At 36.2% G+C, this 16,585-nt stretch overlaps 1 protein-coding gene across 1 annotated transcript in view; it reads right to left on the bottom strand.

Annotated features, from left to right (window-relative positions):
* Nucleotides 1-16,585, bottom strand: part of BICC1 (BicC family RNA binding protein 1) — a 109,966-nt gene that overhangs the window by 9,944 nt on the left and 83,437 nt on the right. The window contains exons 6-17 of the mRNA XM_055819322.1: nt 16,360-16,413; nt 15,164-15,358; nt 13,946-14,197; nt 10,124-10,255; nt 8,827-9,013; nt 8,134-8,292; nt 7,563-7,759; nt 7,164-7,305; nt 5,909-6,065; nt 4,347-4,512; nt 2,957-2,996; nt 2,130-2,284 (exon numbers count right to left, since the gene is read on the bottom strand). Of these exons, the coding sequence (XP_055675297.1) occupies nt 2,130-2,284; nt 2,957-2,996; nt 4,347-4,512; nt 5,909-6,065; nt 7,164-7,305; nt 7,563-7,759; nt 8,134-8,292; nt 8,827-9,013; nt 10,124-10,255; nt 13,946-14,197; nt 15,164-15,358; nt 16,360-16,413 (1,836 nt within the window). The remainder of the gene's footprint in view (nt 1-2,129; nt 2,285-2,956; nt 2,997-4,346; nt 4,513-5,908; nt 6,066-7,163; nt 7,306-7,562; nt 7,760-8,133; nt 8,293-8,826; nt 9,014-10,123; nt 10,256-13,945; nt 14,198-15,163; nt 15,359-16,359; nt 16,414-16,585) is intronic.

Raw genomic sequence — 16,585 nt, 5'->3', positions numbered from 1 at the left:
TTTGCCAAAGTTATTTAAAGACCATGCTTCAAAATAAATTGCTCAGTATTTCCATGTTTGTTTCCAAAATATCCCAGGATATCAAATTCCCACGCAAATTCTAGACAAAGTCTATTGACCAAAACCCTTCATGGGGAAGAGAACATAAAGGCACATTATATCTGGAGAAAAGGGCATCAAGTACACAAAACTCGCTAACAGTATTGTATACAATAGAACAACAGTTCTGCAAAGGTTTGTGAATTTGCAGATTTTTTTAAAAATAGATTTCCATATTCCTGTAAAATATGAATTATCAACTCTCATCACTGTGGGTCAGAATGTTCCAAAATAAGGAATAGTATCCCCTGAAAGTAGCAGTTAACTACGGAATTGGGTGGGGATGTACCAAAAAAAAAGATGGACATTATTAATACCACACATTTACATGAACTAAAATCTGTGGAGACAAATGAATAATTTAATTCTATACACTTGCAACAAATTCCAATTGAAAAACATGACTTAGGAGGCAGCAATCATTTCTACTATTCAGGAAAATTGACATCACTGGGGGGAAAAAAAAAAAAAAAGGGCAAAATCTCCTTGTTATTGGCAAAATTGCAAAGGTGTGAGCTATGGTTAGTAAGAATTAACAAATGAAGAAAGGCTTACAGAGAGCCTTACAGAAGAGTAAGAAAAAGCACGACCTCCACATTACATTACATTGTAGTGATGGCTACGAGTTGTGAAGTAAAACAAATGTCATCCAACGTTTCTAGAAAACTGGCTGCACAGTAAAATACCATTGTGAAGATGTTTGGTGAGCTTATTTTACAAATTAACTTCCCAGACATTAGACTTGAATACCAATACTACGTCTGTTCAAAGACTTCAGCGCACGACTCAAACATGCATGTGTACGGAATAAGCATGGCAGTACTGCCTCTAATACAAGTTATGTTGAAGACTGCTAAACAGAAGGGGGATACAAGGAAACCAAGATTTTTAGCTTCCCCAGATGTTTCCACAATAGCTTATACCAAAAAATGGAAACCAGAGCTGGAACATGCTATCATTTCACTGGAGAGATTGAAGCCTGTGGTTTGCAAGTAGGCAGAATTCAAGTGCCTAAGTGTTCATTGTTACAGTGACATGCCTGCTTAGTAACTGCTAGCAGTGCGTCATGGTCTGGGAGAAACCCCCCACCCCAGCTCTAACACTATAGAAAGTATGTAAAAAACCCCCGCCATTCGCAGATGCTGGTTGTAGCTTTTTTTTCTCCCCCTAGTTACTACTGCAGCTCATTACATGCACCCAAGCCTATTACGTGGAGTTGAATGACACGAAGTTCACGTGTCAAATGGGGAACACCAAGGCACATTTTTACCACGGCTGAGTATTTCTTTTCCATTAAAAGATAGGTATAATCTGGAGAAAATGCTTTATGAAGTCCTGAAGAAACGTACATTTTATGTTAAGTAGGCCAGAAATAAAGATGTGTCTTTATGGAATTTGGGAAAGATTACAGCAAGGAAATGCACTAAAAAACCTTCAGAACTGCTTTGAAATGAAAGGAAGAGAAGTTCCCTGAAGGTTCCCATGGTAGGACTCTGAAGAGACTTGCTGGATGCTGTAAGCTGGCTTCTCCCTGGGAATTTCTGGGTCCAGTGAACAGTACACAGAGAAAGCTCCTCCAGTTCTACAGCTCTTGTCAACAGAAGATGAGCTGCAGCTATTCCTTGTTCTAACATTCTGCTCCACCATGCAGTGACTTGTGTTATATAGTTTGTTATATACACACTGTTTTAATTACATCACAAAATTTCTACCACTTGTCTATAACTATAGAGACATTTGGTCCCATAAGTTGCTTAGTTTCTTTACACAAATATATTTTCAGAAATAGACTCCTATAAAGCTAGAATAAGATTTAGAAAGTGGATAAAATTTTGTGTGCTGAGCTGCATGTATTCCATATGCCTTAATATTTACATAAGAAACACTTCCCACCATAAAAATAAATAAATATTTAGAACCAGAAGAAGAAAGCTACAAGACTTCTTTTTACAAAAGTTACAATTATTTCTCAAGAGAAACAACTGTATCATTCAATAGAAATAAACTTCCACTACAGCAGTTTTTCATACCTCGTACGTAGTTGTCATAGATGGCTTGTACGATACATGATTCGCTCTTCTTAGTTCCTTGATAGTTTCTGCAGGCATAGACTTAGAGAACCCCAAGCCACTCCACGTATTTGTTGGAGTTCTCACTTCTGTTACAACTGGCTTCTTTAACATAGCTGGAAGAAACAGACACAGATTAGTAAATCTCAGCCTTAGTAAAGGTATTGAGATGATAGTCCTGAAGTTATGTATGCTAGCAGACCTCAACCCACCTAACCATAAACACTAAACATCTCCACTTGCTACCCAGCTTGAATCCTACCCTTCCTTAAGGCAATTTATTCTGTCAAAAGACAGTTAAACCCCACAGGTCTGCAAGGAAGCCAGAAGAATTATATCTGTTTCAAAAAGAGGGGTTTCTGGTTTTCTTTTGGTGTGGGTGTATTTGGTTTATTTTTAAACAGGGTCAAATATATGCTTAAGCTCCTTACCAATTTTGTAACTTAATTTATCCCTGGAATACGGAGAAACTTTGCTAGTGACAAACACCTTAAAGTTTAATTTGCATCCAAATAAAATCAAGTATTACAGCTATGAGGTCTCTGAAAACAACATGGATCATTTGCGTATGAATATACTCACACAGACAGCATCCCATCTGCAAGCTGTTTATACTGTATTTTATACAATGTTTGTATTAAGAAGTTTTTGCAACATGAAAACTAATATACAAATGTTTCACTATCAGCTTTAGGTTTGATTAAAAATCAAATTACAAAATAGAAACTTCAGAAAACTTGCAGCCATGTACTAACACATTTCTCAAAAGCCACTGTTTATCCACATACCTTTGGTTGCTAATAGCTTCTTCTGTTCGTAGTCAAATGCCTAAAAATGAAACATGCAGAAGACTGCTTAATTGACATTCTAACTGAATGCCATCCCAGTACTCAGCTCTTTGTAAAAAACAAGGATTTTGGAGCAGCCAGTGAATACATCTAGAAGAAACCTGAACACAGTTATTTGATAGTAGCCCAGTTAGAGCCTTAGTTACTTGAAATGTTCACTCAAACACAGGTAACAAAGACTTTAAGTAACTACCCGGTATCCATTTCAGTGAGGCTGCAGCAGTATTTACAGAATGTTTAGGTATAAATTCTATTTAATTTTTTTTTTTTTAAGAAAGAAATTTTTCAAGCATAGTTTCTCTTCCTTAATCATCTGTTCTTAGCATTTAAAGCATTTTTCAACAGTACAAAAAAGATAAATATATTTATCTTAGACAGTAAATCTAGGCACCACAGTTACTTTTAATAATTTTTCAAGTTTAGTTCTTCCCCACGCACTCATCTTCTGAAAGGAAAAGAACATATGTTTTGAGAGTACAAAAAAAAATATTTGTGTTTGCACAACCTATGACGGTGGAAGATTTGAAGTTTAAATACTCCTGGTTAAATAAGTTACACTTTGAATTCCGGATTAGCAAGTCTAAACACACACAAAACTACAAAAGAAATCAGTATTTAGCCCAAAGTGTTGAATTCACTACTTGAAATCACTAGAGAAATAATTAAGGAGAAGGGTTGTAAAACACTAACTTTAATCTTGTCCCACTGCTCCATGCAGTCCAATTATGCCCACACACTGGTAGATCTATACTGAAAACTACTCTGTTACTATGGCTTGACAAAAGGGTCTCTCTCTCTAAGAGCTGCCATAACATATATTAGTATAGTAGTAGGCTCAAATTAACCAAGTAGGAATAGTACAAGAAAAAGAAAAACAAGATATCCATATTTGTAAAGCAAAACCAGTGTAGTTACTGCAGTATGATCCCCCTGTATATGAACCTGCAGCTATAGAAAAAAAAGAAACCACTGACACTGCTTATGAAGAGTTGTAAAGTGTCTTTTGAAGATATAATTCTCTCTTCTCAAAGCAACGAATGACAATGTAAGATTTTTTACAATGATGCTTGTATAGACTAATATAGCTATCCAATATGTTCTGTACTTAATTTTTTCTTATTCAGCTGAAGCATAAGGACTTCTTTGTCTTCAAAACTTTTAGTTAGCCCACTTCTCAGCTGAAAGAGTTAATGACTTTGCTGGGAAATGCTTTTACTGAAACAGTTATGACAAGTACATATATTAGTCAGTCACCTTTGCATTCCGTGGCAATTTCAGTTTGCAGTTATCCAGTTTTGCGCTAGATTTGGGTTTATTCAGGAAAACGTACCTGCATATTTACATATGATGGCTGCGGAGCTAGACGTGCTCTTTCAGAGTTCTGCTGGGCAGCTGCTGCTCGCTCTGCTGCCCGTTCACTTCCAGGAGCCTTTTTATCAGCCATGGGACTTTCAGAAGCACTTAACTCTGCATCTGAGAGCAGCCTCTCTGTAGTACTGCAGGTGCAAAGTCATTATTAACTCCAGTCGTGTTTTTCACAAGCAGTGAACATTAATGCAATTTCGATAATCGAGCTTTTCTTGAGAGGTTTGGCAGCAAAATCGAAGAAATGCCAGTACACAACATCTCAGTGTTTTTTAGCAATATTTCCAAATTTCTCAGCTTCCCTTTACTTGTTTCTCTGTCACTGGAACAAGGCATTTATTGCTGCTTCTTATATTATCATGCACAAGGCATAGTTTACACATTCAGATTTGAGCTGTCTGGTACCTGGAATTATCACATGCAATCCTTACATAGTGATTTCATGACATATAACCTTGCTCAGGCCAGGAGTTCATCAGTTCCAACAGATTGATAGTATAAATAGATAGAATAAAGAGAGATGCATAATAGGGACTAAGAAAGTTAGCGTGGGTCTACTTGCTTTTAAAGCTTCAGTAATTGCAGTCCTACAAGCCAAAGCACCTCTTAAAGTAATCCTTTCTTTCTAAAAATCAGCCAAATTTTATGCCCACTCTAGAAGAATGTAAGTTCTTATTTCAGTGCAAAGTGATCATGTTTTAGATACTGTAGACGATCCCAGAAAAATGCCTTGAAGAAACTGTGAGCATTATTATCCTCAACAACAAGAACAAGACATACAAACAACCGAGCACGGTTAGCAGGTATCCTTGGATTGCTAAACAATGAGAATAGAATTAATGAAATACATAACATAGCTTTAACAGCATCAGTAAGTAACGTAAGAGAAAATACGCATCTCAAAAGAGCGAGGATGAACAGTTCCCAAAATGAATAGTGAAAACACTACTTTATGTAGATCAGACAAAACATTGCGTTAAGCACAAAACTTGTGTTGCCAAGACATACTGTGACTCAAAAGAGCCTTTCCCCCTGCTGGCTCATTACAAAAACAACCAAACAAAAAAATAATCGAGACAAGTGTTTGAGAACATGCTGTTATGCCCGGAATATCATTTTTCTAAGAAGAAAACAGCCTCAGGTACACACAAAAGGAAAAAGGCTGCCTGTTAGGAATTTTCTTAACGCAATCAATAAATAAAGGAAAGAGCAAAAATTTATCCTTTAGAAATAGGCAATAAAAGTTCCTCTTGAAAAATCTCAATTTTTGTGGGAGAGGAAATGCATTTACTTTTTTCAAACCAAAGAAAAATACTTAGGATGTACAGAAAGTATTCAAAGCTTGCAATTATCACATTGGGGGGGTATATTAATGTGACTAAAAATCACCTATGTGACTAAAGATCAAGCCTAATTCATATCAGCTGAGTATCTTAGGACTGAACCACCCCTTCTATGTACAAAACCACATTACGTATTTTTGCACGGCAAAAGTTCCACTAATCTGTACTTGTACATATAACTTACTGTAAGTGAGAGTTTTTGGTGCCTTGCAGTAACTCAACCGTTTGTCTCTTAGTACAGGCCTGTTTGGAAGAGCTCATCATCTGCTTCAGATCACTGGCATTTGCTGAATGGGACGGACTCCTTGGCATGCCCACTTCAACAAAAGCATCATTGCAACCTACAAGACCAATAAAGAGAACAGTGAAACAGAAACCCTCTTATGTTCTAGTGAACTTATTGAAGCAATGACAACTATAGAACAAAATCTGCTCTTCTTCCTTACAGTATTATTGTAGTCTTCAAGGATAACAACTTGGCCAAGATTAAGAAGTCAGAAAGCTAAGCTCGAATGCACAAAGGTGGTGTTAGTATTCACACATATAGCAGATGCACCAAGTACTTTCTTTTTCAAAAGATTTTAAGTAATATTAGTCAACATTAAATCTGAAGACTGACAAGCAGAAGTGACTAAGTATTTTGAACAAATTTGATTTTATATCCAGTTTTAATAAACTTGCCAGGTGCTCAGATAACTTTTGCTGGAGTAAAAGCTCCTCTTTTGATGTTCAAATACCTTTAGAACGTGTTTTTACAAACACCACCTTCATTGGGCAATGTACCTTTTATTCAATTCAGCATTTCAAATGACCACAACCCTTAATAAAACAGCATCTCCTTGTTGATCAGTATTTGCAAGGGAAACAAGGCCTTTACACATGTTTGCTGGAGTTTGAAGTGGCATTTCCTCCCTCCAAGAATGACAGGAACAGTTCATTAGTTCCTGTAGCTTTAAAAGGCAGCATAACCGAAACACTGTTATGAAACATGCAAATAAAGTCTGTTTGCTAGTGTCATCTAGGTTTGATCTACACAATTTTCTGCAATAACCTTCTCAAAGGCATTCACTTTTTCCTTTCATTAAAAAGCAAAAATACAACATTGTTTAAACCAGCATAGATTGTTTTAAGTGATGAAGTTATGCTGCTGTAAAACATATTAGAGTTTTCATAGGTTACTTCCCTCTGCTCTTAGGTAATAAATTAAATGTTACAAGTGAATTTATGTTGACTTAAAGTGTTTCTATCAACGGTGCAGCTCAGATACTACAACTTCTGTTTACTTTCTCTGACAACGAATCTGGCAGATCCAGTGGTATTTTCCTTCAACATGGTTGCAAAACCAATGCACAGGCAGTATCTCTACACTTTTGTTTCGTGAACTGTACATTGACTGCACAAACATTACCAGATGAAAGAACAGAATGTCAAAATCTTACCTTCTGCGCTATTTGACTTGGCAGCTACTTGTTCTGAGGCACCATGAGTACTTGCTTGTCTTACCGGATCACTGTGGTTTGTGCTCAACACATTTTCTCCTAGTGATGTGGCAGACAGTGTGGCATACTTGATATTTGAGGTCTGAAATGATTGTCAAATATCAAAGTGATGGTTATGCTTAAGAAAATATTGAAAGAATTTCCCCTTTCTACCTCTGCAGAAGAATAATATGCTTGAACATTCAATTTTTTCAATCTTTAGGTCATAGGCTGACAACACCACTGTTCTATTTCTAAAATTGGAGGCTTTAAGGCTCTACTAATGTGTCTTCTCTTCAGCTTTTCTTAGCAAAGGTGTATCACAAACGGATCTGGTTCTACAGAGATAATATTACTTACCTTTACATGACCATTTAAAGAAGGCGAGCCTTTTTTCATCTCTGATTGCATGCCATTAACATGGACTTCAACAGGAGTCAAGCCTGGTGGTGGAGATGGAGTGTTTTGACTATAATTAGGTACTCCAGACAACAGAATACTAGTTAAGGTTGCTTGGGCAGTAGATGGTATCATTAGGTGTGGAATCGCAGAAAAACCTGTAATAAAATTTGGTCATGTTCCGATTAAGTTTCTCAGGCATTACAGCACTTTACATAAATCTCTATGCAGCTTTGGTTGTAGCATGAAGGAAGTTTCCATTAGAACTGCATGTCAACAACATAATGTTTTGTCTAACTATTACTTTGTAGGTTAACACAGTTTTCTATATAAAACGAATTAAAACATTGCATGTGGCAGCATGTCATAAGTTTGTATTAAGTTACAACTTTCAATTTGCATATTTATTCATCTGTGTTAAGAGAAATTTAAGAATTGTTAAGGTTCTAAACAATGAATGATTCTGGACTTTTGTCATTTTAATACTCAAGTGTTGCACAGTTCATTTAATTCACATTTAACTTGTACCAACCTGTGGTATTTGTGTTAGCAAGAGATGTTGCCCATAATGTGGGACTAGGTGTGCCTGAACTTGGACTCTGTAAGGGACTCACAGAGCTATTAAGGGCATTCAACAGAGAGTTTGGAGCAGTTGAGGTGTTGACTGACAGGGCTGTTGGACCTAAAAGGCCTGAAAAAAATTAAGCAATGGAGTATTTAGCGAAGACTTACAGAAAAGCATTTTTCACAAAAGTACCAACTAAAACTAAAACAACAAAACCCCACTAAATGGCACCAACATGTATTTTACAAATTTTAACATTAAACCTGCTGTTGATTTGGTGCACAGACTACAATAAGAATGCTTGTTCTTCAACTGAGAATCGTATCTAAGAACTGGAGCATCCTTTATGTCCTTCTAATGGACTAAATATTGTCACAACAAGAGTCTGCACCAACTGCTTCTCAGCCCCACCATCCCTGTGTATCCCCTCTATTGCTTCTGTCAGCGTGTTTCGAAGAAGCATCACTTAAGAGACAAGAAAGCAACCGCACTGGGCCTTGAAGGCTAGAAGCTTTTGGAATTCTCTAACGCTTTAACACAATTCCTTATGCAAAACACACATCTAGTCCTTCCTTTCTAGTACAAGTGAATTAAGTTTCAAACAAATACCTACCTATAAAAAAAAAAAAAAAAAAGATGCATATAGAATATAATGCATACCAAGTCCAGTGAGTCCTAGCCCTGCTGAGGACAAGATATCCAAACCAGGACAAGACAGACCAACAGGGCACGAGACAGTAGAGGGGTTTGATGCTATAGTGACTCCGCTACTTTCAAGTCCCAAGAGACATTTCCGTGCCTCGTACATATTTAAGGCATTTCGTTCAACACTTTTTACAATCACAGACTGTAGGGAAAGAAAAACAACAAAACCACAAAAACAGTGAGTAACAACCATCTAACATGGATCTGCAATACGCAACTTCTTAATACTCCTTCACTGCTATCAGTAACATAGCAGTGTGAGACAGTATGAGATAATGTCCATTAGCAACTATTCAAATTCAGTAGCCTTGATGGTAAGTTTAGGGATTCTGTCAGCACTTGACGACAAGAATGATTAAAGAACTTTCCATCTAAGAAAAACAATTACTGTACCTTGGCACTACTTGATATATTCAATCTTAAGTGCCCCAGGATCTAGAGAAATGAATCACTAATTAAAATCTTATCTTCTCTTTTATCTCAGGTCTATACCTTAAAGTGGACAAAAGAGTTGTTCATATTAAATGAATCTGTTAAATTCATTTCAAGTAACAAATGCCTGGAAAATTGCAAAAACATTATTTCTCATACATTCTCTACACTGTTACTGTATTATTTTATATATCCCTACACAGTGAACCTTAATTACTGACAGAATGGAATGCTCATTTAATATTTTGAAATTTTTGTCTGTTATGGCATTACATACAACAACACAGATAACAGAGTTGCCTACCCACACTCGCCTGAATATTTTACAATGAACACCACCCATTCAAAGTATTTTGTTATTCTGTTTCTTGTGGTTCTTTTCAACATCTTGTGTAAAACACAGCCAGACTTCTCATAGTCAAATTATTTGGTTTTTTTTGACTTGGGTTTTTTTGTTTGTTTAATCCTGATTGCTAAAGAACACTGCAGTTACATGGATGAGCTGCAATTTAAGAGGAATTTCTTTAAAAACAAATCAAGAGTAGTTCTAGTTAGATAAAATAAATAAAATATGAGACAAATTATATTAGCATATTCCATACAAAAGTTAATCTCTGTATTGTCAAATATTTAATTAAAGCCAAATTACCAAAGAAGAGCTGTTGTAATATTTAAACTGGTATTTCAAGCAGAACATATATATATGCCTTTTACCATTTTATGATCCATTAATTTAGGGATGAGCAGCAGTTATGTCAACTCATCAACTCTGACAAATTGTCATGAAAGCCTAAAAAGAATACATTAGCTTTTCACCAACCTTGCTTGGTTGCTTTGGCTTTGGTTTAATGCTTATGAAGACATCTAACTGCTCCATTAACTGTGTTATAAACTGTGGTTCTACTTCAATTTCTTCCTTCATATCAAACATCAGCACGAGGGGAAGGCAACCCTGAAAACACAAGACAAATATTCGTAAGTCATACAACATTTTCCCATGAAAAGGTTAGCAATAAACTGAAACAGAGATTGTAACACATGTACATCATGATAACATGTACAGAAAAAGCAGCAAGGATGAAATTTTAAGTCAAGTAATTTCCTTGTATGCGAGAATACAGGTGTATCTTTCTATTCTGGGATTCTGAACAAACAGTTTGGTGGTATAAGGGTGAAATGATCTGTCGAATGTTTGAAATCCCAGTCAGCACATACACAACCAGCATTAGCTATTTATATAGACTTAGAGATGTCCAGAGGATTCAAATTAAGAAACCACTATTATCTACCAAATCAGAATAAAATATTGTCAGGAATTGATAGCAGGACTCACACACTCAAATAGCTCAAGTTAAACGATGTTTGAGATAAGAAAACAATTCTGACAAAAATTCTCTAAATCACGATTGCCTAATTCCTAACTTTTACCTTTCTCTTCCCCTGTCCTGGATCAGCTAGATAGGCATTTTAAGTGACACTAATGACATTTCTGAAACATTTGAAATATTAAATCTAAGTAAAAAAAAAATGCCCTTAGAAAAAAAAAGCCCAAACCCAAGAAACAACAAATATCTCGATGGTTACATGGTATCTAGAAATTATTAGATTACTACTTCTTATAAAATAACATGAATACAGGGTACAAAGTCATTGGAAAATCCTACTTCTTAATAATTTAGATTCATAATAAAGTAAGCAGTCTCAAATGTGTCAGGAAAAAGGCCACAGTAAAATACATTCAAGAAAGTGGTGTAAAGTAATCAATTTCCTGCATTCACTTCAGAAAGAAAAATGGCAAATTAGTGTGTGTATTCTTCAGATCACTAATTCAGTATCATTTTATAAGTAAACAGCACTTGTCCACAGTACCACCTATAGCTACACAGTACTTCCCACATCTAAATTACATTTATTCTAACTTTAGGAAAAATAAAGCAAGGCATCTTAAAATATTTTGACTTCAGGAAGACAGACAAACACAGCTTAACTCCACAAAGTGAAATTCTCTGAAAAGAACAACTATGAATAAAGTCTGTTTAAAAACACTGAAATCAATAATCAAGGATTTTATGGTAACAGAACTGCTCAGAGCATTTCATATCTGATTTTTCCAAAAATTTTTGTAAAGAAGTTACAGAAAGTACTATCAGAAGGTCTCACCAAAAGCCTGCTGAATGAAAATGCAGCTAGGGTTTAACAAGAGAAAACAGGAAATATAGGAACTTCAAAGTTGACGTGTCAGGTTATGTTTATAAAGGATGTTAAAAGGCTCTTCTCTTACACCACTGGATTTTTTTATTGCATCCTTAGAGCACCTACATGATAATGATGAGAGGAACAGGACCAAATAATGTTCTTTGACAGGAAGTGAGCAAACAAAACTATGTTGTCAACATCCTCCATAATTAAATAGAGTACAGTGCTCGTTATTATATGAAAAACTAACAAAAAGTCTCAGTATTAGTGACAATTAATATATAGCCGAAATCAAGAGGTTTGGGTTGAGGGAAAAATACAGAACAAGAGTCCAAACCCCTCTTGCTTACATAAGTTTTATTTTTCAATTACTATATGCAATTTGCCCTCATCGCTACGAGTATCGTCTTCACCACCATGTTGAATACATTCCTGCAAGCAATACGATGATCATTAGAAGCTGACACTTGCAATACCTGTCAGAGATAAAGGATATTTGCAGTTTACACACTAGAATCCATAGCCTTCTCAATTACATTAGTTACTAGCTGATATTAAAGTTTTCATTTAGACATACTGCTAAGCAATATTTAAAGATGGCACCAGGACATTACATGTGTCCTGCTGTGAAGTGTCTATGCACTCAATTGCATTTTCTGTTAACACTGTAAAACTCTTTTTAGTCTTTTATATGAATTACAGAAATTCAGAATGACAACAATTCAAGAGTTTAGAAAAACACTGTGGTATTCCTTTTCTCTGTATTAATGTTCAGATGCTTCTAGACAGTTATTTCTAGGAACTCCGCAGAGCTGCTATTTTTAAATCCTCTCTCCCATTCCACAGGACACTTGTGCTGCCTAGTTGTGAAACAGCATCAGCTATTACTCTGCCTGAACCAGAGGAGCTGGCAGGAGACAACAACAATGGTGACCACAGCAAAGACGCCATCATGGACTTGCACCTCGCAGGAAATCAGACACAGTAATCTTATTCCATTGAGCAATGCCCAAGAAGAAAACAAATCAGGTGAAATCTACTTCAAACGAAGCCGAGAATGACTGCAGCTATCTATCTGTATGTAGGTATTGGCATCACTGGCATATTTAAGTGGTTTTATCTGAAGCAGAAAAATACTCATTCCACTAAGTTAAGACTCAGAAGTAAGTTTTTATCTTGTTAGTCTTCCCTCAACCTTTCAATTTTTCGCTGTTTAAAAAGGTATATTCCTTCTCTGCAAAACTGGATTTTAATACTCATTTTATCTACAAAACTGGATTTTAATACTCATTTTATCTACAAAACAGTTTCAGGGCATGTCACGTGTATGAGCTGAAACAGACCAAGTCTCCTGGTCACCACAGTTCTTGAAGGGTGATACAGTGGATGTGATGTGGGATACTAAGCTGTACTGATGTGTTCGGAATTAAAATGAGCTTCAATATTTTAAGAAGATGGCCCTCACATAATTCTAAGTTTCTAGAATAAAGGTGTATTTTGATGTTTATATGGCAGCTTGTTTGCACTTTCTTCTATTTCATGGACCTCCAGAAAAGTACTACTGAGACCTCACCAAGGAAACACATAGAGTAAGGCTCTCTCTTTGTATTTACAGACAAAAATACCCTAGAATAATCATGACCATAACTATATAAACAGAAAGGCACCATGTTTTTGTCTTCCACTATACAGGAAGGCACACTGCAACGCAAGAGAGATGTGGACTTCTGGAATTTAATGGTATCATGGTTCACCCCAATTCAAACCCAATCCTCCCTTGTGTTTTTTTGTAAATCTCCATACATATAAAAAGCCATGTACATACATTAGTACTACAACAATGCCTAAAGGCTCCTGTGAAGCTTAGAGACCAATATAACAAATATCTGTACAAATAATAATAATAATGATGATAATACTCATCAACAAAGCTATTTTTATAAAAGGCCTTAGAGTAGTGAGGGTATGGTACTAAAAAGAAGGTAATACTGCAGAGTAAGTAATTATTTCCTACACGTCCCCAGTTTCCTTGGAAACTTACCTACACAGGAACTAAGAAATTCCTGCCACTTGTTCCAAAAGAAACTTACTTACCAAAAGTGAGGTTGGGGAAACAAAACAACCCACAACCCAACAACAGCAAAACCCTCCAAAAATCTGCCTTCTACTCAGAAGCATAGTGTTATCATAAATTTAAACTGCTTATGTTGCATTACCAAGATAATTTTTCAAATCATGATACCAGAGATGACAAATATTTTGGATAACTACAAATACTCACAAACACTGACAACAGAGCACTCAACTGAATCAGCTTTTGGCAACGTGTATAGTAGTCCTTCTTCTCTAAGGGTAACTTATATTTGACCCATAAATACATGCAGAATAAGCATACTTTCTGTAATCTGGCATTTTTTTCAAGTAAGTTTCACTGAAAGTTATTTACCATGAGATATTGCCTGGCAAGACAGACAGACTCAATCGTGCCCTGGAGGTAGACAGTGGATTTCTTCTGCGGGTTACTAGGGTCAGGGAAGTGGATCTGAGCACCGGTCCTCTGCATGATATGTTTGATGTTACTGCCGTTTCGACCCATCATAAAGAGATGATGCTGTGCTGCAATGTCTAGCTGTGTGCTCACAGGGATTGCAGAGGCCAGGCTCCCAGCTAGGTGTTCTAAAAGCATGGCTGTTCCTTCCTGCGGGGGAAACGCAAGAAACAGGTGTAACAGCGCCCATAGGCATACAGCATTTTTCAGTCAGTTCCCTTAGTTGTCATACATTCCACATTCAAGACAGAAAATTCTGTTTTGCTTAAAACCACCAATTGATTTGTTAAAGGTAACAGATAGCAGATAGAGTTTAGTCCATTTCCATTTTATGGCCAAATACAGCATTTAATTGCCACTGCAAAAGGCAGCAAGATGATCGAATGGTTTGGTCCCAACAGACCTTCTGTGCCCACATACAGCAATAAATGTCAATAGAGATTCATTTGGGTAGGTATACTTGCTAAAATTCTCTTTCAATTTTGGCCTAAGAGGTTCTTACTGGCTTGAGATCCACCCATCCAAGACCACATCAATCTGTCACACTGCCACTTGTTAACAAGGAAACTTCTTTGTTTTATTAAGACAAATAAGCTCATGGCAGTTCCTTTACTTGACTGTCAAATTCACATCTCCCAATGCCAGTTTCGCAAGACCAGTTTTATCGACTGTTAGGGCAACTTTCAAGGTTATATATTTGAGTGTATGTTGAGAAGATTAAAGCATGAAGAACTCATAGGAAGGTGTGTGTGTTTTGTTTGGTTTTGCGGTTTTTTTTGGGGTTTTTTTGTTTGTTTGTTTTGTTTTTAAATTGGAAGATGGGTAAGATTAGCACGTATTCCAGAAGTGCTGGAAACCTAAACAGGTGTGCAAAAAATGAAAGACAGATTAAAAGCTTAGCACAAAAAATGCTGAATCCTAAACTTAAAATATTTTCTATGCATTTTTATACCTCACCTACGCCAGTGAAGTTCAAAAAACCCAAACCCTCAGGCCTCAAAAGTAATTATACAGTAATAACAAGTACTGATAAGGTAGGATATAACATTAATATTGCTCTTAAGTATCTAAATTATATTTATCACATGCAGAAACCTACTTAAGAAGATTCATTACCTTCACAGCACTAGTGTTATTTTGTGACCCTCTGACAATGACTGTAGCACCATACATTCGAGAGCGTTGTTTAAAGGAAACTGAAATATTATATGTCTGACATATATGCTGAATTGTGGGAGAATTAGGATCTGGGATTGGTTGAAGAATTCCAGCAATAGGCAATTCAAACATGAGTACCAATGGAAGCAGCTCCTGCAACAATATTGAAGAGCAAATATTGAAAACTGAAGTCATACTGACTAGAACAACAATTTTATTACTGAATCATCACGTACTGGTCATTGACGACTAGCCTGGCATAATACATCCTCTGCCCAGGGTTCATTGATAAAAGTACTATCATGAGCTGGAAAAAGGCACCAATTTTTCCATTGACACAAGAGTTTTTGTTCTGCATAGGCTCTTTTTGTTTGTTTTCCAAAACAGCAGGATCTTTCGCAACTATGTAGCAACAATAAAGCCAAGTCATTTCCCATACTTACCCGGGCAGACCTACAAACAGTTTGTAAAACTTCCTAGGGAAGTCTCTTTTCTGTCATGGATTAATTGGGGCTCCGAAGTTCAACTACAAATCTACATAAACATTAGCTTTTTCATGACTGTCAAGACCAAGGTTGTGTAAATGACAACAACAGACTACAAAAATTGTGAGAAAGTTTTCATAATTGATTAGATTTATAATTATCCATGCCAGAATACACAAACAAGTCAAAACCAGATAGTAAAGACGGAGAAGTGCTACAAGTGGAGAACAAACTGAATTCCACCAAATTACTCACACAATTTATAAATGAAAATGGTTATAATTAAAAAGGCAGAAATTGCCTTTCCTATCTCAGATTCACACAGGATGCCTGAGCTTCTACATGCCATCTGTGGAGGGTAAGTTAAGATGTAAATTTTAGCACAGTATGGCATACTTTACATCTTGCTTACACTGTGGACTGTGTGTTCAAGGTCCACCTTGGGCTAGTTAAAAAGTCTGGCTTGAACGTGAATCACTGTTTTTATAATACCCTTTGCGTTTTACTCATATGGATACTCACATTTGTTCCTGTATTTCTGCTGTTATAAGACAAAGCCAGACAACCCTAGGATTCTCAAAACTATATATATATATATATATATATATATTTCTTTCGTTTTCCTTTCAGGTGTTCTAAAGGAAACACTATACTGAAATAGACTATTACCCGAATTCTAACTCTTGCCGACTCCACTCCAGCTGGCTGTCCTGCAATAGATACCTGGAACATTAAAAACATAGTATCACATTTTGAAATGGGGCATTGGAAAAATTATTCCGATAACTGCACTCTGTTTAAATTATTTTGTTTTAAAATCAGTGTTTATTTCACACCTAGTGACATCCTATGTGTTCTCTAAGCAGTAACTGCAAACTAAAACCAGTTTTAAAAA

This window comes from Falco peregrinus, chromosome 1 (genome assembly GCF_023634155.1).
Source record: "Falco peregrinus isolate bFalPer1 chromosome 1, bFalPer1.pri, whole genome shotgun sequence".
Classification (NCBI taxonomy): domain Eukaryota; kingdom Metazoa; phylum Chordata; class Aves; order Falconiformes; family Falconidae; genus Falco; species Falco peregrinus.
Note: the sequence above shows the minus strand (reverse complement) of the source record. Positions and strands in the feature narration are given on the sequence as shown.